The sequence below is a fragment of the Physella acuta genome, unplaced genomic scaffold (genome assembly GCF_028476545.2).
Source record: "Physella acuta isolate Inbredline_101_S28 unplaced genomic scaffold, ASM2847654v3 ptg001776l, whole genome shotgun sequence".
Classification (NCBI taxonomy): Eukaryota; Metazoa; Mollusca; class Gastropoda; family Physidae; genus Physella; species Physella acuta.
The window spans coordinates 206,416-225,709 of NW_026733286.1; the positions used below are offsets into that span (position 1 = coordinate 206,416).

Below are 19,294 nucleotides of genomic sequence, written 5' to 3' on the forward strand. Positions count from 1 at the left end.
CTCAAATATTCTAATATAAAACTACGAGGGATGGCAACTCAGGACATAGACAATATTTGTAATCCATTTTTAATTACTTAAACTTTTTATAATAGAATAGAATCTCGTAAAAAAAGAATTGCACACCAAGTAAACGCCTTAAAAAATGTGCATAAAAGTAAACACGATAACTTGAGTACGTTACAGCTAGGTTGATGAAATTTCATATATAATTATTTTATCAAAATCGTAGATCCTGATCAACTTTTGAGCGAGTTCCGATAACCGTAAGTTGTACTTTTTCTACTTTGAATTTTTCAAAAGCCTATAACTTGAGAACTATTTCAGATAGATAAATGAAATTTCACATGTAAATAAAAGATCTAATTCTTTACCTTCTGTCAAATTTTGAGTAATTTCCGTTTACCGAAAGTACTAATTTACGCTATTTCCGATTTCTCAAAAAACGCATGTAAATTTATAAAGTACTAGCCGTCCCGGCCAGGCCCTGCTCTGGCTTCTGTAAAAAAAACTTTCTAGTAAAGACCATTACCTGTGTGTTTAGTAATCATCATAAACCCGGCACTGCCCACCCAAACCACAACCAACCAAAACCAAAACAACAAAACGCAAACATAACGCTAACACAATTACAAATACAAACGAAAACAAAAACCTAACAACAAACCCAACCACAACCACAAACACCAATACAAACACAAAGAAAAAACAAACAAAAAAGAAAACGAAAACAAAGACCTAACAACAAACCCAACCACAACCACAACACCAATACGAACACAAAGAAAAAAACACAAACGAAAAAGCAAACGAAAACAAACCAAATCCAAACGCAAAACCAACCACAAACACAGATACAAACACAAACCCAAAGAAAAAAACACAAACGAAAACGAAAAAAGAAAGAACAAAAACGAACCAAATCAAAACGCAACCACTAACGCAAACCCAACCTAAACACAAAGAAAACACAAACGCGAACATAAACGCAAAGTGCTCACAGTCTAGCCCGGGGCAGAATCACCTGTTTCAGCTTAATAAACGACTATAGTACCCCAACTTATTCATAGTCTTTTGCACTCACTTAAACGAACGTAGGTGCCAAACCAAACCAAATGAACAATTATAATACTCCAAGCTTATCCGTAAAATACCTACAACATTTGCACTTGATCAATCCCCGCTAATTATGTAATTATTTTTTTTCCAACACCACAACAAAGTAATAAAAAGTACATTCTTTTCCACTAATGCAATGTTTTATAAAGGGAAGTAATTGTGTTTTCCTAATTTATCAAAGGGAAGTAAGTGCTAAAGGACTAAATATAAATAATTTTCAGACATAATTAGAATTTTTGTATAAAATGATATTTTTTTAAAAATTGTGTTTAATGAACATGCCGACAATTATTACTATCAGTTTGAAAAATGAAAATTATTTCCCACCACTTTCAGTATTAATTTTTTAAACTCATAAATTCAAATTGTGAGCACGATAATATTCTAACACTTAAATCCATCCAAGTATGTCAACGACAAACTTATTACATACAGAATTGAGCTCTATATATTAGACTAATAATATTGCGCACTATTATACACGCAACAACGCTCCCAGCGCCTGGCCTGCCACAGCCAACCAACCCCCTCCCCCCACCCCCAACCAAACTTCCCAGTGAACGATTTTTGTTTACTCAGCGTAGCAAAAACGATCACGCTATCTAGGTCGCCTTACCCAACCAACCCCCACCCACCACCCACCCCCCTCACTGACCCACCACCGCTCCCCTCTTATAAATTTGTCCTTTTATGTAATTCAAATACGTTCAATATATTTGATTTAACGATCATCTCTGTACATTACCTACTCAAATTAATTAATAAGTTTGTTTTGAAGTTTAATTATTTTAAAATTTTGATTAAAAAAAAATAAAAATAAAAATTGAAGACTGTTTGCAGATAATAGGTACAAATGGAAAGTGTGAATGCAAATGACTACCTATTGTACATAATATATCATGTTTTTTGTATACTTCAGACATAACTATGTGTACTTCTCCCCTCTTTTAGGAAGTCTAGACAAACCTTTGAAGCCAATGTTGTTAATATAAAGTTTACTACAACTCATCACTTTTATTTATCATAGACAAATATTGTCCCCTTTTCAACTTTATTATTTAGAAATAGCAACTACCTATTGTACATAACATATCATGTTTTCCTGTATACTTCATATATAACTATTTGTACTCCCCCCCCCCCCCCCCCTTTAGGAAGCCTAGACCAACTTTCGAAGCCAAATTTTGTTAATATAAAGTTTACCATAACTCAGCACTTTTATTTATTATAGCCAAATATTGCCCCAATTATAACTTTAATTTTTAGAAATAGCAAATTGCTTTTGGCCCATGAAATAACCCCCCCCCCCCTCCCTATAAAATACATATATATATATATATATATATATATATATATATATATATATATATATATATATATATATATATATATATATATATATATACATATTTTATTCTGTAAATAACATGTAAAAATTTTTGAGAATGAAAGTTTCAGGAATAGTTTATATTGTAAATCTGCACCAGTCTTCTTATGTCGCATGATGAACGTAGTAAAAATCAGCTACTGCCACCACTCATTGGCTGGGCGCGCTGAAAGTCAAATCTACAACACTGAGACGTAAAAAAAAAAAAAAAAAAAAAAAAAAAAAAAAAAAAAAAAATTATACACTAGGGATCGGCAACCTGCGGCTCGCGAGCTGCATGCGGCTCTTTTGATATCAAGATGCGGCTCTCCAGCTCTTTGAACAAATACTAATAATCTTAATAAAAAAAATATTTTAAATAAAAAAAAAATTAGTGGCTCTTTAAAACCATTGAAATTTTGAAAAGTGTAACTTTTGGCTCTTCCGCTTCAAAAGGTTGCCGACCCCTGTTATACACATTTTGTTTTGGCGTTCGCTTGGTGCGCAACTCTTTTTTGTATGAGATTCTATTCTATTTTTAAAAGTTTAAGTAATTAAAAATCATGTCTATATTTCAAGTTATTTAAAAATATTCGATAAAGTTTAGGGGAGATCACTCCCGGTTTATTTTTTTGAACTATTACAAGACTTTTTCTATAGTTCGTATATAGTTCTACGAGAAAGTAAAAAAATTCATTAAAAAAAACGTTTTAATAACAAGCTTTTATGCACTAATGCACTAAAAAGTAGAAAATAAATTATAGACTACTATTTAAATAACTATAAAGAAAAGCGTGGGTCACTCTAGTTATTTAATTAGTAGTCTATAATTTATTTTCTACTTTTTAGTGCATTATTACTTAAAAGCTTGTTATTAAAACGTTTTTTATGAAAAAAAAATTTCAGTACTTTACATGTTTTATTTACAACTAGGCATGCTGCCCAGCTTCTCTTAGGCTTTCGAAAACATTGAGAATTTGAAAGCTTAATTAATTCGCCCGAGGTTCGGTCTACGACCTCAGGAGTTATGAAGAGGTTCCTACGTGGACATTTTTTTTTCGATTTATAGCTCATATAAGGCGCCGGTCAGTCGAGGTCAGTTTTGACCCCCTCATCGTAGACTTTTCGGCCAACCGGTCCCCGTGTTCTATCGCCCCAAGGCAAGATCCTGTCAAATTTGAAGCGCCTGTGGCACCGGGAAGTGCAAGCACCTGACAACTTTGCTTTATATATTATAGAGATTAGCAAATTAATGCATAGATAAACAAAGATTTCATTAAAGTAATTAAGGCCTGAAATACTTTAGTATAGAAATGTATTATTTGAATAGATTCTAGATCTAGGTAGGGTCTATATCTGTGTAAGTCTAGTTTTTCCGTAGATCTAGATCATCTAGATCTAGACCTAGAATCTCTAGATCTAGATGATCTAGAATATCTAGATCTAGAATATCTAGATCTAGAATCCGAATAGAATTATGTTTTTAAGTTTAGCAAAATTGTATGGTATTAATTATATAGCGTACGTAGATCTAAATAATATTTGAATGAAATAGTTCATTTCTTTTTATTCTAAACACGGCATGATGTCATTAGTTAAAGTATAAACATTAGTGACGTCACTGTTTTATGCATTCTTTTTCAAAACTATAAACGCTTTTCCTGTTGCATAATTAAAACTTTTTTTCTACATTCAAATACGCCTTTATTTTTTTTTATTTTTCTTCTTTAAATAAAATTGTGGTTATACATTTAAATCATCTAACATATTATTTTCAACAAAAGTCTGTATAAAGTTCTTCATATATCGCTGCAGTTTCTGATATGATATCCGGCGAAAATATTTTGCGGACAGACAGAGAGAGAGAGAGAGAGAGAGAGAGAGAGAGTGAGAGAGAAGTGCGCACATGGGCTATTATATATTAGGATAGAGTTACATGACTAAATACCATTGCGCGCCTACTGAACGTGATGGCGCAGCCATTGAACGTGATGGCGCAGCTATTGAACGTGATGGCGCGTGTGGTGTGGTTGGATAGACATGCCTACTAATTCGGTCCAAATTTTAATTAATTCATAAAAAATTAATTAGGCATCCAATTACGTCAAATTTAGTTTCAGATTGCATTGTTTTCATGTCTTGACCCACGTGCCAAATGTGAATCATATCAGTCAAGTAGAAGTGTCCGAATTTCCACTCCCGCGTTTCGATCTAGACAGACAGACTGACGACTGACGAGGAAGTGAGTTAAATAAAAGCTTGTAATAAAAACGTTTTAATAACAAGCTTTTATGTAATAATGCACTAAAAGTAGAAAATAAATTATAGACTACTGTTTAAATAACTATAAAGAAAAGCGTGGGTCACTTTAGTATCTATTGGATACCTTTACTAATGTTAAGGAAGACACCCACGCTTTTCTGAAATAGTACTCAAGTTATAGGCTTTTAAAAAATTCAAAGTAGAAAAAGTACCACTTCCGGTTATCGGAAAACGCTCAAAAGTTGATCAGGATCTACGATTTTGATAAAATACTTATATATGAAATTTCATCAACAGCTATAGCTGTAACGGTACTCAAGTTATCGTGTTTACACACAGACAGACAGACACACAGACATACGGACAAGATTGCAAAATTATGTTTTTCCGTATCAGTGAGGTGTAAAACGTCGAGAATTGTAAAAATCTCGATTTTTTTTTTGCACGATTACAAGACATTCTTTATACGAGAAAGTAAAAATATAAACGCCTTACTTGATTTTTATGTGGCAACAAGAACACTCTACCTATACAGAGAATCCCGAACAGTGTTTCTTCCAGACTTTTTCTGGGGGGGGGGGGGGCATTTTTTTTCAAACAGTGAAGTCTAGCATTTTGTGATGATGGGGTCGGGTGGGAGGGGAGTGAAATCGTTTTAAAATCCTGACTGCATCTATGGATGACCCCTTATCTTTAGTTGTAGTAACTTTTAAAAGCCTGATATAAAGCTGAAACTTTTTGTATCTTTACAAGGCTAGCTGCTTGACGTGAGAAATTGTGCACATATTACATAACCCGAATCACTACTAATCAGTAAAGTTGCACCAGAATGACACAATTATTAAAGTCGACAAGGAAACAAAGTGTAGTTTTGTCAAAAGTGTCTTGCATAAATGACCGCGCTTTTAAATCACACGTTGATCAAAGCCCCATCCTAAATCTTTGATCATACTACAAAAAGATCATTATTCTCATGGAAACTAACGTGGTAGCCATACTTTTTTGTATTTCTGTCCTTTAAAAAATACAAAATAAATGTTTCTCCACCCCGTCCCCCGTCAGATTGTCACAAAAGTCTAACTAAACCCCTCTTCTCTAGATGGTGACTTCCTAGAGACTAGACTAGAGAGAATGGGGTTGTGACGTCATTTCAACGAAAGAAAGATCACTCGAAAAAAGATTGTCAAGGGTAGAAAACCGTGTCCGTAAACGAATCAAAAACATTGAGTATCGAGGCTAGAATCTGGGTTCACTAGATCCTACACTGAACATTCTGATTTTAACCGGAACAAAGTGTCCATTTTTTATTTGTTTGTAAGAAATTATTGTATAATTTAAGATATGTGATAATATCAGCCTCATATCTACTTTTTCTTTTCAAAATTGATTAAATTACATCTTTAAGGCACGATAAACAAAAATGTGAGTGCGTGTACTCTTCAATACAACCAATTATCGATAGATCAGGAATCCATGTGAAGCACTGACTAGAAACTTTAGTGTAGGCTAGACTAGTAGATCTAGATCTAGTAATTCTCCTAAAATTCTAGTGTATGCCTAATCCTAATTTTAGTATCTAGAGAAATGTTAGGGTGACATTTCATTCTAGATCTAGATCTAGATTTTTTTTATAATATGCCTAAAAAATCTAGATTCTAGGCTTAGTAAAAACTAAAAACTGTTTAAAATGACAAATGGATTTGGTTGATGTTTGAGGGCACTTACGGTCTTACTTACTCACTTAGAGTATTTGAGACTGTCAATAAATGCATTAAATGACTTTTAGCTAGATTCAAATCTAGATCTAGATAGTCTATAGATTCTAGTGCAATTTGGAAATTGTAGACTAAAGTGTAAACAATAAAAAAAATACCTAGATTTCTAGTTCTAGAAATCTAGATCTGATGATGATTCTAATCAAAATCCCCTTTTGCCAGCAGTGTTAGAAGTTAGAACCATCACACTACATCACAACTAGATCTATGAATTTTAATATTTAATAGGGAAGCCTTTGATGTTAAAATATTAAAATAACAAGTTAACATTAGGCCTAAACAATTCAATAAGCCATCAACAATTTACATTGAAATTGAGGCAACATTTTACATTAATAGCCCAATTAATATGTTATCAGATAATTTATCATATAAATTTTTATAATTTTATGGGCCTAAAAAATTGGAGACATAAACTAGAATACTTTAATGTGAACTCTTATGTGATGAATGCTCATCATAAGGTTTCACTTGAAAATTTATTGCCTTGAGTGCTATGCTGAGCAGACATGACATTCATATTATATAACTGAATGAATGACATTTGTGTGTAATTGATACAAGCCTATACATTTTTCTTGTACTATTTGAAAATAATTGTTTCCCAGATAAACATATGTAAAAATGAAAAACAAGCAAAATTCACCAAATCTTAAACGGCCAAAAACTGCTGGAGGGCAAATTCGTCATGGCGGCTTTGGTCAAGAGAAGTTACGTGGGAAAGATATATCTATGACACCCGATACATTTGAGCGCTCTCAGTCTAGGGTTAAGAAAACAGGAATCAGAAGGCGGCGTTCCTTGTTGGATAGAAACAGTACAGCTCAGTTGGATGGAGATGTTACTCAACTTTCTCAAGGTTCAGTTTCTTTTTAAAATTTTGCCCTACTATTTTGACAGTGGGCCGTTTGTTTAAATTATTTATATTGTAGGCGTATTGAATTACGTTTTAAAATACAAGTACAAAATTGTACTTTGTTTTTATGAAATATTTGTCTTTACTACAACACAAAGATAATTTATATTATTAGTTAAATAAATTATTTTTCAAGTGTTATCTAATCAAAACATTAATTCACTACTTATTTACAGGTGCTTTCAATGTAAACTTGTACTAATGTACTGCTTAATGTTAAAAAATTCCACAGATGACAGTGTACTTGGACACACTCCTCTTACTATCAGTCAGATCAGTGAAATTGATCCATCCAGTACAGTGGACTCTGCCTTCAAAAAGAAATCTCGAAAAGCTCAGGGATCAGATGATACTTTAGAAATGGCAGTACATTATGCAAGAGGTGAACCAGATGGTGCAGAGAGGTAAAAAAAATGTTAAAATCTAAACATTTATTTAGCTAATCTTGTGTCTTTTAAAAAAAAACTACAGCTGACACATTTTGTTGCAAATAAAATTTTATTGGAGAAAATGAAACATGATTCAGATGTTTACCTGCACTATTTGTGATTAGTGTTTTTGAAGTCTTGGGTATGAAATCATTATTGGGTCATTTCAAGTAAAAACGAACTGGTTTCTACTGAGACAATTTAATTCTAATAGGGACATACTCAAATTATTTTTCTCCTTGCAAACCATACAAGTACAAATTTTGTTATAATTTTAAAAGATTTAAATAGAATAATAACCCTTTTAAACAAATAAAATGTGTAACTGTCACTCATCTGTTTTAGATCTTTCACAAGGCATAAGTTATCAAAGATTTCCCTCAATGATGGCAGCGATGAAAGTGGAGATGATCATGATGAAAGTATGGAAGTAGATGAAAACAAGAACGATAATGATGAAGAAATACCATCCCCATCTAAAAAGTCTAAAAATTCGGGGAAGGAAGCAAAGTCACCTAAAGTGGAAAAGACAAAGAAAGGAGTTCTTAAGGTAACCAGGTGTAACACAGACTTTCCATTTTTATTCAATTTTATAAATACTGAGTGGTCACAATATCTTAATAAAGTCTTTAATAAAGCTTGTACTATTTATATTTACAAGCTATGGTTAGGTTACATGGACATAGTAGTACTAAGTATTGCTAATAAAATAAATAAGTAAGTTTGGCTGATCAACAAATGTTTTTTTTTTATTAGCTGCCTTTTAAGCAAGCAGCAAAGAAACTGAAAGCAATGAAAAGTTCTGGTGATCTGCAAAAAACAAAAAAGCAAGTCAATAAGAAATTTGAAGCCTTACCAGATGAAACTACAGGTAAGCTTGGTCTAAATTTTTTTATTTTCTCAATGCTAGGACAATTCTATTTTTATGTGAAGATAAGCTTTTAGTTTAAAGTAATATGAGTTTTAAAAATTTTTATGCAGATTTTAATTTACATTATTTCCAATTTGCAGTACCCAAAACACCAAATCAAACTTGGAAAGAAAAGAAGCAACAGCGAAAGATGATGAAAAATAACTTTGATCTGATTACAAATGCCAAAAAGGCATGGGAGGAACTTCGCAGGTCATTTGGGGAAATTGAATAATTGAAACTTAACACCAATTTACCTGTATTGGGTATAAATGTTATAATTTGTTTTTTTAGCTCTTTATTTTTTATTAAAACAGACATGATCTCCCTGCTGTGAAGAGGAAAAAAATCTGTGATGATTTGATGAAAATGGTTGTTGGAAAAGTGAAAGAGGTACCTTGTCATTTCTGATTTTAGTTGACTGTATTATTGCAGATGTTTTTATCTTGCATAAAAAAATGAATAGATCAATTTAATTGATGTTTTTTTTTTCCATCATTTAGCTTGCACTAGTGCATGACTCTGCCAGAATTATTCAATGTTTGGTTCAATATGGAACTGAAGAGCAGCGCAGTGTTATATTTGAAGAATTAAAAGGTAGGTTGTGCTGCAATTTGATTATTTTTTTATAGCTGTTTACTTTGTGTGAAATTTCTATAGCCTTCATCTATTTACCTTGTTTTCATCAGGTGAAATTTGTGAGTTGTGTAAACTTAAATATGCTAAGTATGTCGTCCGCAAACTGATTCATTATGGGTAAGTTATTTGGCATTGTTTTACTTATTGATGGAATATAAAACTATTTAAAAAATCATAATTTAGAAACTTTATAGTAATTACATATTCTTTCCTTACAGGTCTAAAGAGTTGCGTGGTCAAATATTTTTAAGTTTTCATGGTCAAGTGCGTAAACTAATTAGACATAAGGTTTGTTATTTTGATTTCATAAAGTGAAATATAAAATTTTTTTCATACTTTAACGTTTAATAATATAAAAATGATGTGTTAAAAAAAATTTCTTTTACATATTACATAGGAAGCATCCGACATTGTTGAGTACGCTTTTAATGAGTATGCAACAGCACCTCAGAGACTTGCAATTTTGGAAGAGTTTTATGGACCAACATTTACTTTATTTAAGGTAAATTTTAAAAGGGTCAAACTGCATGTTCATTATATCTCTGTTTGCCAACCTTACATAAAATTAAGCTACATAATTATATTGAAGTTTAGTGGGTCCGCTTTTCTAATGCCATGGCCTTAAATAAAAATTGTTATATTAGGATCGTGCTCATCAGTCCCTGGATCAAATTATGGCAGAACAGCCTGAAAAGAGAGACATGGTTATTCGCAGTATGAAGGAGGCATTGGTGCCATTGATAGACAAGTATGTTCTAATATTCATTATACAAAGTTTAAAAACAATAATATTCAGTCATCTATTATTCATGACTTCAGCTTATAAAACATGTTGATAACATTCTTCTTGTTTCCCAGAGAAATCCTGAATTATTCTCTTGTACACAAAGTGTTTTTTGACTTCTTTGCTTACTCAGATGACAAGTCAAAGAAAGTAATTGTTGATTTTTTTTACTTACATTGTTACACTGCTAGGTTATCTCTTTATTTTATAAACTATTATTTTTATATTCTCTCCTCAACAACATTGTTTATTTATAACTATTTGTAATATGCATTTAAAACAGATAAGACTTTTATTAATCTTAGCCAATTAATTTTGTGTAGGAAATGATAGAAGGCCTCAGAGAACACATTCCAAATTTGTTACACACGAGAGATGGGACAAGGGTAGCTATGCACTGTGTTTGGGATGGATCAGCTAAAGATAGAAAAGTTATTGTGAAAAGTCTTAAGACTCATGTGGCTAAAATCTGTAAGGAGGAGCATGGTCACCTGTTGTTGCTGGCTATCTTTGACAGTGTGGATGACACAGTTTTGTTACAGAAAGTTATCTTGGATGTAAGTTATCAACTTTAGCATACTTCAAGTTAACAACTTAGCAAATTTTTTGTACTAGCTCTTATTCGCATACACTCGAGATTATTTTTATAAAAATTAACGGTGATTGATGTGTTAAATAATGATCTTTGGTGTTCAGAAAAGTTAACCATACAGATGCTTTATACTTGATGCTTCTTGATAGCTTTGAAAATGGTAGTTTATAATAAATAAATTACTGTTTAGAAGTTGGGTTTTTTTTTAACATTATTTTTGAAAACTTCAAGCAAATAAAGTAGCAATAAAAGTCATGTCTTTTTGAAGGAACTACTGAAATCCTTGGATGATGTTATCAATGATCAACATGGAAAGAAAGTGTTGCTGTACCTGATGTCTCCCAGAGATACACATCATTTCCATCCTGACATTAACAAGGTGCTCCAAGATGGAGATTCTAATCCCACCAGGTACTTAACTTTTTCAGTTACAGTACTAAATCTAGTTGTTTTCTTGAAGTATCAAGTTAAAATATATTTTTTCTAAATTACAGTAAAAAAGACAAGACATTAAGAGCCAAGGAACTGCGTTCTCATATCTCGCCTCACCTGCTCAATTACCTGGAGAAAAATGCATTGAGTATGATGAGTAATAGTAACCTGGCTTTGATTGTCAAATCTATCATCACTCATGCTACAGGTATGTAAAAGTAACACTTCTATTAATGTTTAAACTATACCAAACCACATAAACATTTCCTGACAATCAGTTCTTCGTAGACTGGAGACTTCCTCCAGACTTCAACCTGGAACTGGAGCCTTGCTCGCCCACAAGAATATGTAAAAAGGTTTCTTTTTTTTAAAAACTTTTTTCTTTCTCTAGGGGATGTTGTCCCAGCCATGAGGGCAATAGCAGATTTGGTAGCACAACCTTGCAGTACTGCAGATGGAGCTATTAATATAATAGAACATCCAGCTTGTCACATTGTCTTGAAAAAGATTATAGCCAATGATAAGACAAGGATGGAAGCTGGTGAAGGAAGTATGTTTTTTTTTATTGAAAACTTAAAATCTTTTTGTTTCGTTGGAACACTTTGTTGTGGAACTTTTAAAATACTAAAAATAATTTTGTGTAATCATGGTCTTAGAAAGATTAGAGCCATTTTAAGGTGTCGTAAAATATCAGTCCAAATGTATAGGCCTACTTTTTTCAATAAAATACTATATGATATCCTGTGCTTAATTTTTTACAGTATTAAAGTTAACTTTTCCTCTGTTATTTTTTCATATGGTCAGTCTTAAACAGTAGCACTTTTTTTTCAGTTTTATTTTCGGCCATACTACTTGAAGCATTGCCGAAGTCCACAATTAAAATATGGGCAGCCAGTAACCGAGGTTGTTTTATTCTTGTGAGGTAAGTTTTACATTTTTTTATTAACACACTTAAGTTTAAAAAGTATATTCAAAATTTACTGTCCAAGATGTATATTTTTAGTGAACTATCTTTCAATGTGAACTATCTTTCAATGTGAATTCCTAATCTGGTAAAAATAATATTTGTAAATTAATTCCTCTAGCCTATTGGAGGTTGGGTGTTCAACAATCACAGAGAAAGTAAAAGCCCACCTTCAGCCTGTTCTCAAATCTCTCAGCAAAATGACGTTTAAAGGTGCAGAGCTGTTGCTTGAAAAGTTGGAGAAGCCAAGTAAACGAGAGTTCAGAGTGTAGAGCATTAAACTTAGCATAAACATTCTAAAGAGTAAAGAGATTTGACAATGAAAAGGAAGTCAACAAAAATACTTGTTTGATACATTCTGGTTTTTGTACTTGGCTGACCCTGAAGGAATGTATTTTTACAGAAAGAAAATAAACAGTTAATAATTGAAATTCTTTCTTGTTTTTGAAAGTGATGTTTTATTTTGAGTAAAGAAAAAAATACAAGATATCAAAACAATGATTTTTTATTTTGTCAGTGTTACTGCCTATTAAAGAAATATGTATTTAATGCTGTTTGTTAATGGTTTGGAATAAGCATGAAGACCTTGTATTGTTGTGTCAGCATAACCAAATAGACACATATAGGCAGATGAATTGAAAGGTTTTCTTTTACCTTGGCATGTGAAGTGATTATGCAATCACTTCAATGCCCAACTACTTTTAATTTCCCCATTATCAACTCTGGTACCTATCAGAGATTGATAGGCCCTCGACTGTCTAGCAATCAATTAAAATGTTAAATGCAAATTATATTCAGGTTTATTTTCAATCTCTGAACAGTCTCGTATCTGTTAGGGCAACCATGCTTGCTTTTCGGGTAATTCTATTGAACACAGTTTTGCAGTATGATTATTTAATTAAATTTCATTTTATTGACAACAAAACTGAAATGACTTCTATGCCAAGTATATAATTACAGGATTGATACTATAAAAGGGCATTTTCTAATATACATTGGTTTTGCATATTACAGTTAATTAGCTTAATTATTTCCTCCAGCAAGCATCAAAACTATTTTCACTCCTGGTGCTTTCTTTTTGATAAGTAAAAAGAAGTAATTAAAAATTGGCATATAATACTGTAATTATTGTAAATCTTGTAAGTTGAATCACATCCTTCTTTCTGAAATATAATTTTCAGATTATTTAAGTGGATTAATTTTTTTAAAGTATTAAATTTTTTGTTGAATAATTTTTATAAAATCAAACTAACTTGGAATAGATGTATCTTTTAACAGTTCGTTTTTCAATATTAATAAATAAATTAATAAAAAAGACGATACCCGTTATGGTCAATAAAGGGAGGTAAATGTAGTTTACATTTTAGAATGCAAAACCTATCGAGACCTCCGGCATTCGTGATCAGTTGAATCTTGCCCCAAATATTATTAGTCTAGCCCAGTTTCAAAATTAAACTCCTGTAACTCATGGGTGAAGATTCATGGCGGAAGAATCAAACAAAAGGAAGAATGGTATACCTTGTGCCAATAGAAAATATACTTAGACCTTCACCAAATTTTGTAATTAATTTAATAATTAAACGCCCTGTGATTGGGCTCTGTGGCACTGACTAAAAGTAGGCCCTAGCTGACAAGACGACTAGGCCAAGCCTACAACTACAAATCTAGTCGAGTACTAGATCTAATCTAGATCTAGAAAGCTAGTCTATATCTAGTGAATTGTAGTGTAGTGTCTAGACAGCTAGACTAGACTAAGATTAGATATCTAGACTACAGTTGTCACTACACTAAGATTTCACTAAGAAGACAAGTAAAAAACACGTTTTGAGTAGGGTTTTGTTTGAGTATTATGACCAAGGCGTCCAAGGGCTCTTTATTTACTAGAATTCTAGTCTTGTCTAGATTTAATAAAATACACTGACAGTACTAAAATCTAGATTAGATCTAGATCTAGATTCTTGATCTAGTTTTTGTAACTAGACCTAGACATCTAATTAAAAAAAAATAATTAGTAATTATTAAAAATAGGCCTAGTTAGTTATAGATCTAGGTCTAGCTAGATCTCTATTTTTACAACAGCATGCCACTGAAGTTATTAGAGATTCTGTCAGGAATCTAGATTGTAGTCTAGAATATATTATAAAAATTATATATATATAGACTGCCGCCCCCTGTAGGTGTAGCTAATTACATTAGCAATGAAGCTAGATCTCTTCTGTTATAATTTTGGGCCTAATTAATATTTTATTATACTATAGTATAGTATTCTATAGATAGGCCTACTACTTTACTAGATCTATACTCAACTGCTCTCTAATCACTAAAACTAAAAGTGACTAAAACCATCTAAAATCTAAGTTGCTACAATCTAACAAACAGTCTAACACTACGACTACACTTGCCACTAAAGTTGACTAAAGTCAAAAATGCTTGGTTTTGCTTGATTTGATTTTGGTGCTTCTCCTTTGCTCTCACATATGCTCAAAAAATGTTTATCAATGCTATTTGTACTTTGTGCATTAGCAGTTATAACTTGCACTTACTAAGTTACAGCTGAATCTCAGTATTGAAATATATTGAAAATGCACCAATATTAATTTTATAAATATAGACCACAAGCTGATTCTACATAGATCTGTTATAGATCATACATTCTCTAAAAATTAATTTCACTTAAATGCCTTTTAAATATCCAGATAGGGTTAAAATTGTACTGTTTTTCAAGACTAGGTGCAAACTTAAAATATCACCTTGTTATCAGAACTATGCACACCAGCTTCTTGATATGTTCAACCTTATACTGAAAGTTGAATAAGAACTTAATCAGTCTTAATGTCTTCAATTAAAAAAAAAATTGAAACAATTCAACGCTTCCATCTTTTGTTACATGTTAGGTAGGTTGAAATGGAACACCGCCGTGACCATAACTCATTTTCCCCCAAAATCAAACCTTGTAATTCTAAAGTCGTGAAATGACATGTGGGTGTTGTAGGTGTTGTTTAAGTAAGTTGCCCTAATCCAGAATTTTTAAAAATTAATTTTCTAAATAAAAGTACACTTAATAAAAGTAACTTGGGATATTTAAAAAGTATTCACATCTCTTAATTATAATATGTCTATACAGTAAAATGTTAAATTTTCATTTTAAAAATAACTCTTCATTATCAGATTTGTTACAAAAGTTCAAGGCAAGAGTACTTAAAAAATTATATGGAGATCCGGAAAGTGATTCCGATGATGACCATGCAGATGAAGCTAGCAATTCTTCAGCACTGTCTGGAATAGATACTGATCGAGCTAGAGAAGTTAAATTGTATGGAGCAAAGTGCTGCCCAACTGGGAGCAAACATATAAGACATGTCAGTGAACCAGTTCATCTAGTTGGCTCATCTTCTTATGCTAGTGATAATGAAGAATCTGGTACTACATTTTATATTTTACTTGCTAGTTGTTTTCACCAAAAATTATCTGACAAAAAAACTTTTTAAAAAATGTAATTTAGTTTTAAACATTTTTTTTTTAAATTTTTTAATAAGAAATATTATTTAGATTAGTGCTAGATCTCTTTTTTTTTAAAAATCTAGAGTCTAGTAAAAGAAAAGTTAAAGTAAGGAATAACACAAATTAAATAATATAGATCCATCTATCTAAATTTAGCAGTTTTTAAATAAAAACTAGCACTAACATGATTATTAAATATTATATATTCTATTTTAGAATGTGTTGTTAACATATTTCTTTTCTCTGTGCAGAAGGAGGTTCGACTTTAAAAAGAGAAAAGAGAAAAAGAAAGCATACTTGTTCACAGGCATTATTAAAGGCACAGCTAGAGGCATCTTCATCATCATCTGGGAGTAGTCACCACCCAGGGGGATCTGCACAACCCAAACAGACACTGGGCCAACAAACACTAAGCAAAAATCAGAAGAGAAAGTTAAAAAAGAAACATAGGGCATCTGATAGAAGAACAAGCAGCAGTCAGTCTACGGAATTCCAGTTTGATTCCAGTATGAACAAATGTGTACCTTCAGAAGAAAGGTTAGAATTATTAGAGATGACTTATTGTTAATATAGCAGTATTTTTAGGTTGACCAAGCCACCCATATTTATTTTACTATATTTTTAACATTATGATAGACATTAATTTATTGCAAAATAGTATTAAGTGCTACTAATTTTTCTTTGTAAACAAAAACATTAAATTTTTTTGAATTAGGCATCATTTGATTAAAGAACTGTTTCTATTGTAATTTTTATTTGAATTTCAAAGCATTGAAAATAGCTTTTTTGGTTTACTTCTATGTAATGTAGTGAGGTAAATACTTCTCTATTCTACAGAGTTACTTTTATAAAAAACAGTAAAGACAAGTTGAACTCCGTTTTAGAATTCCTTGAAGCCATTTGGGATGTATTCTTTTCTGACCGTAAGTTGTTACATAGAATCTTAAAGAATGTTTAATATTTTGGCTTGAACAGGAACTGATGGAATACATATTTTTTCAACATTTACATTTCTATTGAGATCTATATTATTTAATCTAAATTTTAAGGTGATTTTTTTTCTCATTGATTTTAAATTTCGTTTCTAGATCCAAATGAAGCCCCTCCTAAAAATGATATTAAGCACCTCTTGACTACATTGGAGAATGCAGAAAACAATGAAGTTCATCTTTTATTCTCTGTGATGTCAGCTCTTGTACTGCAAGGTCAAGATAAGTCTTTGAGGAAAATTGAATGCTTTCAAGAAAAAACATCTTTGGATCCAGGTGAAACCTAGTTAAAATTACTGTTTAAGCCATTTATGATATAAAAAAATAGCTACTCATAATTATTCAGCTTAAAACTTAAAATTGTCTAAAATTATTGATATTTTAAATAACAAATTTCCCATTAGAACTAATAAATGAAAGTTTAAAATACTTTTTTAAACAAATAAATTACTATTATTATTTCAGAGTTATCTGCACTTGCAACCAAATTATTCACTTATTGGACAATGGATGTGATGAACAGCTGACATTCTTAAATTTTAAAAAATATTTTAAAAAAAAAAACAGTTTATGAAATGTAAATATTAAATTTTAAAATCTCATGCAGGGTATGACATTGCTGTGTATAAAGGCATTTAGTATATTGTTTGATATTTCTTAAAATTCTTTATATTTCTTTAAAAGAATGCCAGAGATTTCAGTTCAGCTTTTTAATATGGGTAAGATAAATCTCTTATAACATGTTAATTAGACTTTGTATCTGCATCTATGCAAAAAGCAGATTAGCAGGTTGTAAAATATTCATGTGGTGTCTTTCAGTAAAAATAAAGGTATTATTTTAGTCAATGTATTTATTCAAATCTTAACAAGGCACAAAAAAAGTACAACTCAAATGTTTTGCTTTGCATATTTTTATTGAATTTTTGTAACGTTCCATGAATTTTAATTAAGGTCACATTTTCTCCAAATTTTATAGCAACTATTTTTTTAATTGTATTAATACTGCATCATGAGTCATACATTTTAAAAATGTATCGACAATGAATTTCTTGCTAATCTTGTGACAAGTCATTCTCAGCTTTTGATTTACCTGCTAACGGTTTCCTAACATCAAGCTTGGCATGGATAAGTTTGTATTATTTGTAAAGATGAAGGTAGAACAAATCTTAATATTTGTAATTTGAATGAGCTCTTTATAATATCAATAGAAACTTTTGTAGAGAACATTTTAAATTTTTACTGAATTGGTTTCTGTAATATAAAATATTGAGGTAAAATTTTTCATCATAATTTTATTTTACCTTGAAGTATTTTCAATGGATCATGAATATCAGTATTTATTTTGAACACTCATGGGTTGAACATTTGTATTATTATTTAAAAGATGTAAATTTGTATAAAGAATACATTTTAACCATCAGAGAGCATATTTTCTGGGTTACTATTTTTTTTATTTGTGTTGGGTATGTGTTGTCTCTTTGTTACCCCTTCACGGAATTAGAATATTCCTCTTGAATTATGTTCAGCACTTGATGCAAGATTTTGTAGTAAGTTATACATTTCAAAGTTATTCAGTAAATGCTATTACTCTACTAACATTCACTATAGAAAAATAGTGAGGAGCAAAGGAGCTTTTCATACAGCACAGGAACAAACCGTTTCCATATGTAAAATAGCATTTCTTGTTATGCATGGGATAAAAGAAACGACCAAAAAGAAAAGAGCTTAAAATACATAGAGATAATTGAAAACATGTTTGTGACCACAAGATTTTTTCCTGCATGTGAAAGTCACTACTGCAGATCAAAGAATATGCAAAAGAAGTACTTTGCTGCCTCCAAATTGCTAAAATTATTTATACAAGATAATCAAGATCTGCGAGAGACAATCAAAAGCTAGTTACATCATATCAATAATAAATCTGGATTGTCTTGCTCTGACATTTGTGATGGGTGTGTGAGATTTGTATGCTGAAATACTGGCTGCTGAAATAGCATATATTTTATTCCAAAACCTGAAAACAGGTTTGAGGTGGTCTTAATGATAGGAAAATTCAGCTTCAAAGCTAAGCCAAGACAATGCAGTAATTTGGAAAAAAATCTGGCATTGCCTCTGGTATTTGACAAGACTGCTAGCTAAGTGACACCTATGGATATATAGTTAGATTTAGTGCCAACATTTTGACAGGGAAAATCTGTACCTACCATTTATCCACAAGCCAAATAGTGCTAATGATATAAGGAAACTTTTAATCATGTCAATATTCCACCCAAAGTCACTTTTAGAGAGGCATAGACACAGTTACTGTATTCAGAATTTTAATAATTTTTAATAATATAAAAATCCAGTGTTTTATTTTGATTGATTTTGGAAAATTTATTTAACAAAAAACAAAAGAAAAAACAAAGTTAAGCAATCTCATCCTGTTAAAAATCATTTGCTACAAATACGCCAAATATTTATTTCATTGAGAAAGTCCAGTGCAGAATTTTGATGCAAAAAGTACTTAATCTCTGAATTAGTACATAAAGTATTAAAGTAAAAACAAAATTATTTCAAAAACTTGCCAATACAATTAGCTAGAATATGCCCCTATATAATAAAAAAGACCTCTGTA

At 31.3% G+C, this 19,294-nt stretch overlaps 2 protein-coding genes across 4 annotated transcripts; both read left to right on the top strand.

Annotated features, from left to right (window-relative positions):
* Window positions 1-5,913: 5,913 nt before the first annotated feature.
* LOC131930439 (pumilio homolog 3) lies at window positions 5,914-12,614 on the top strand. 2 transcript variants are annotated; one of them, XM_059286930.1, is made up of 19 exons: window positions 5,914-6,061; window positions 7,131-7,381; window positions 7,671-7,842; window positions 8,212-8,416; window positions 8,623-8,737; window positions 8,878-8,989; window positions 9,094-9,169; window positions 9,280-9,373; window positions 9,466-9,532; window positions 9,634-9,703; window positions 9,813-9,917; window positions 10,060-10,163; window positions 10,274-10,349; window positions 10,523-10,756; window positions 11,060-11,202; window positions 11,286-11,431; window positions 11,615-11,773; window positions 12,055-12,145; window positions 12,309-12,614. In XM_059286930.1, the coding sequence occupies exons 2-19, from the start codon at window positions 7,147-7,149 to the stop codon at window positions 12,457-12,459; spliced, it is 2,355 nt and encodes a 784-aa protein (XP_059142913.1). In that variant the 5' UTR covers window positions 5,914-6,061; window positions 7,131-7,146; the 3' UTR covers window positions 12,460-12,614. The 2 variants fall into 2 exon arrangements, with proteins under 2 accessions (XP_059142913.1, XP_059142914.1); XM_059286931.1 differs by lacking the exon at window positions 5,914-6,061 and adding an exon at window positions 6,152-6,169.
* A 937-nt stretch (window positions 12,615-13,551) lies between these two features.
* Window positions 13,552-18,099, top strand: LOC131930430 (uncharacterized). 2 transcript variants are annotated; one of them, XM_059286905.1, is made up of 7 exons: window positions 13,552-13,699; window positions 15,082-15,190; window positions 15,356-15,607; window positions 15,940-16,225; window positions 16,526-16,611; window positions 16,777-16,953; window positions 17,143-18,099. In XM_059286905.1, the coding sequence occupies exons 2-7, from the start codon at window positions 15,160-15,162 to the stop codon at window positions 17,202-17,204; spliced, it is 894 nt and encodes a 297-aa protein (XP_059142888.1). In that variant the 5' UTR covers window positions 13,552-13,699; window positions 15,082-15,159; the 3' UTR covers window positions 17,205-18,099. The 2 variants fall into 2 exon arrangements, with proteins under 2 accessions (XP_059142888.1, XP_059142887.1); XM_059286904.1 differs by lacking the exon at window positions 15,082-15,190.
* The last annotated feature ends 1,195 nt before the right edge of the window (window positions 18,100-19,294 follow it).

What these genes read in the sequence shown, in the direction of transcription:
- LOC131930439 (XM_059286930.1), top strand. Translation starts at nt 7,147, where the DNA reads ATGAAAAACAAGCAAAATTCACCAAATCTTAAACGGCCAAAAACTGCT. An exon ending in GCATGGGAGGAACTTCGCAG is followed by an intron (nt 8,990 to 9,093) that starts GTCATTTGGGGA and finishes TTATTAAAACAG; the next exon opens with ACATGATCTCCCTGCTGTGA. An exon ending in GGAGATTCTAATCCCACCAG is followed by an intron (nt 11,203 to 11,285) that starts GTACTTAACTTT and finishes TCTAAATTACAG; the next exon opens with TAAAAAAGACAAGACATTAA.
- LOC131930430 (XM_059286905.1), top strand. Translation starts at nt 15,160, where the DNA reads ATGACATGTGGGTGTTGTAGGTGTTGTTTAA. An exon ending in TAGTGATAATGAAGAATCTG is followed by an intron (nt 15,608 to 15,939) that starts GTACTACATTTT and finishes TTCTCTGTGCAG; the next exon opens with AAGGAGGTTCGACTTTAAAA. An exon ending in TGTGTACCTTCAGAAGAAAG is followed by an intron (nt 16,226 to 16,525) that starts GTTAGAATTATT and finishes TCTATTCTACAG; the next exon opens with AGTTACTTTTATAAAAAACA.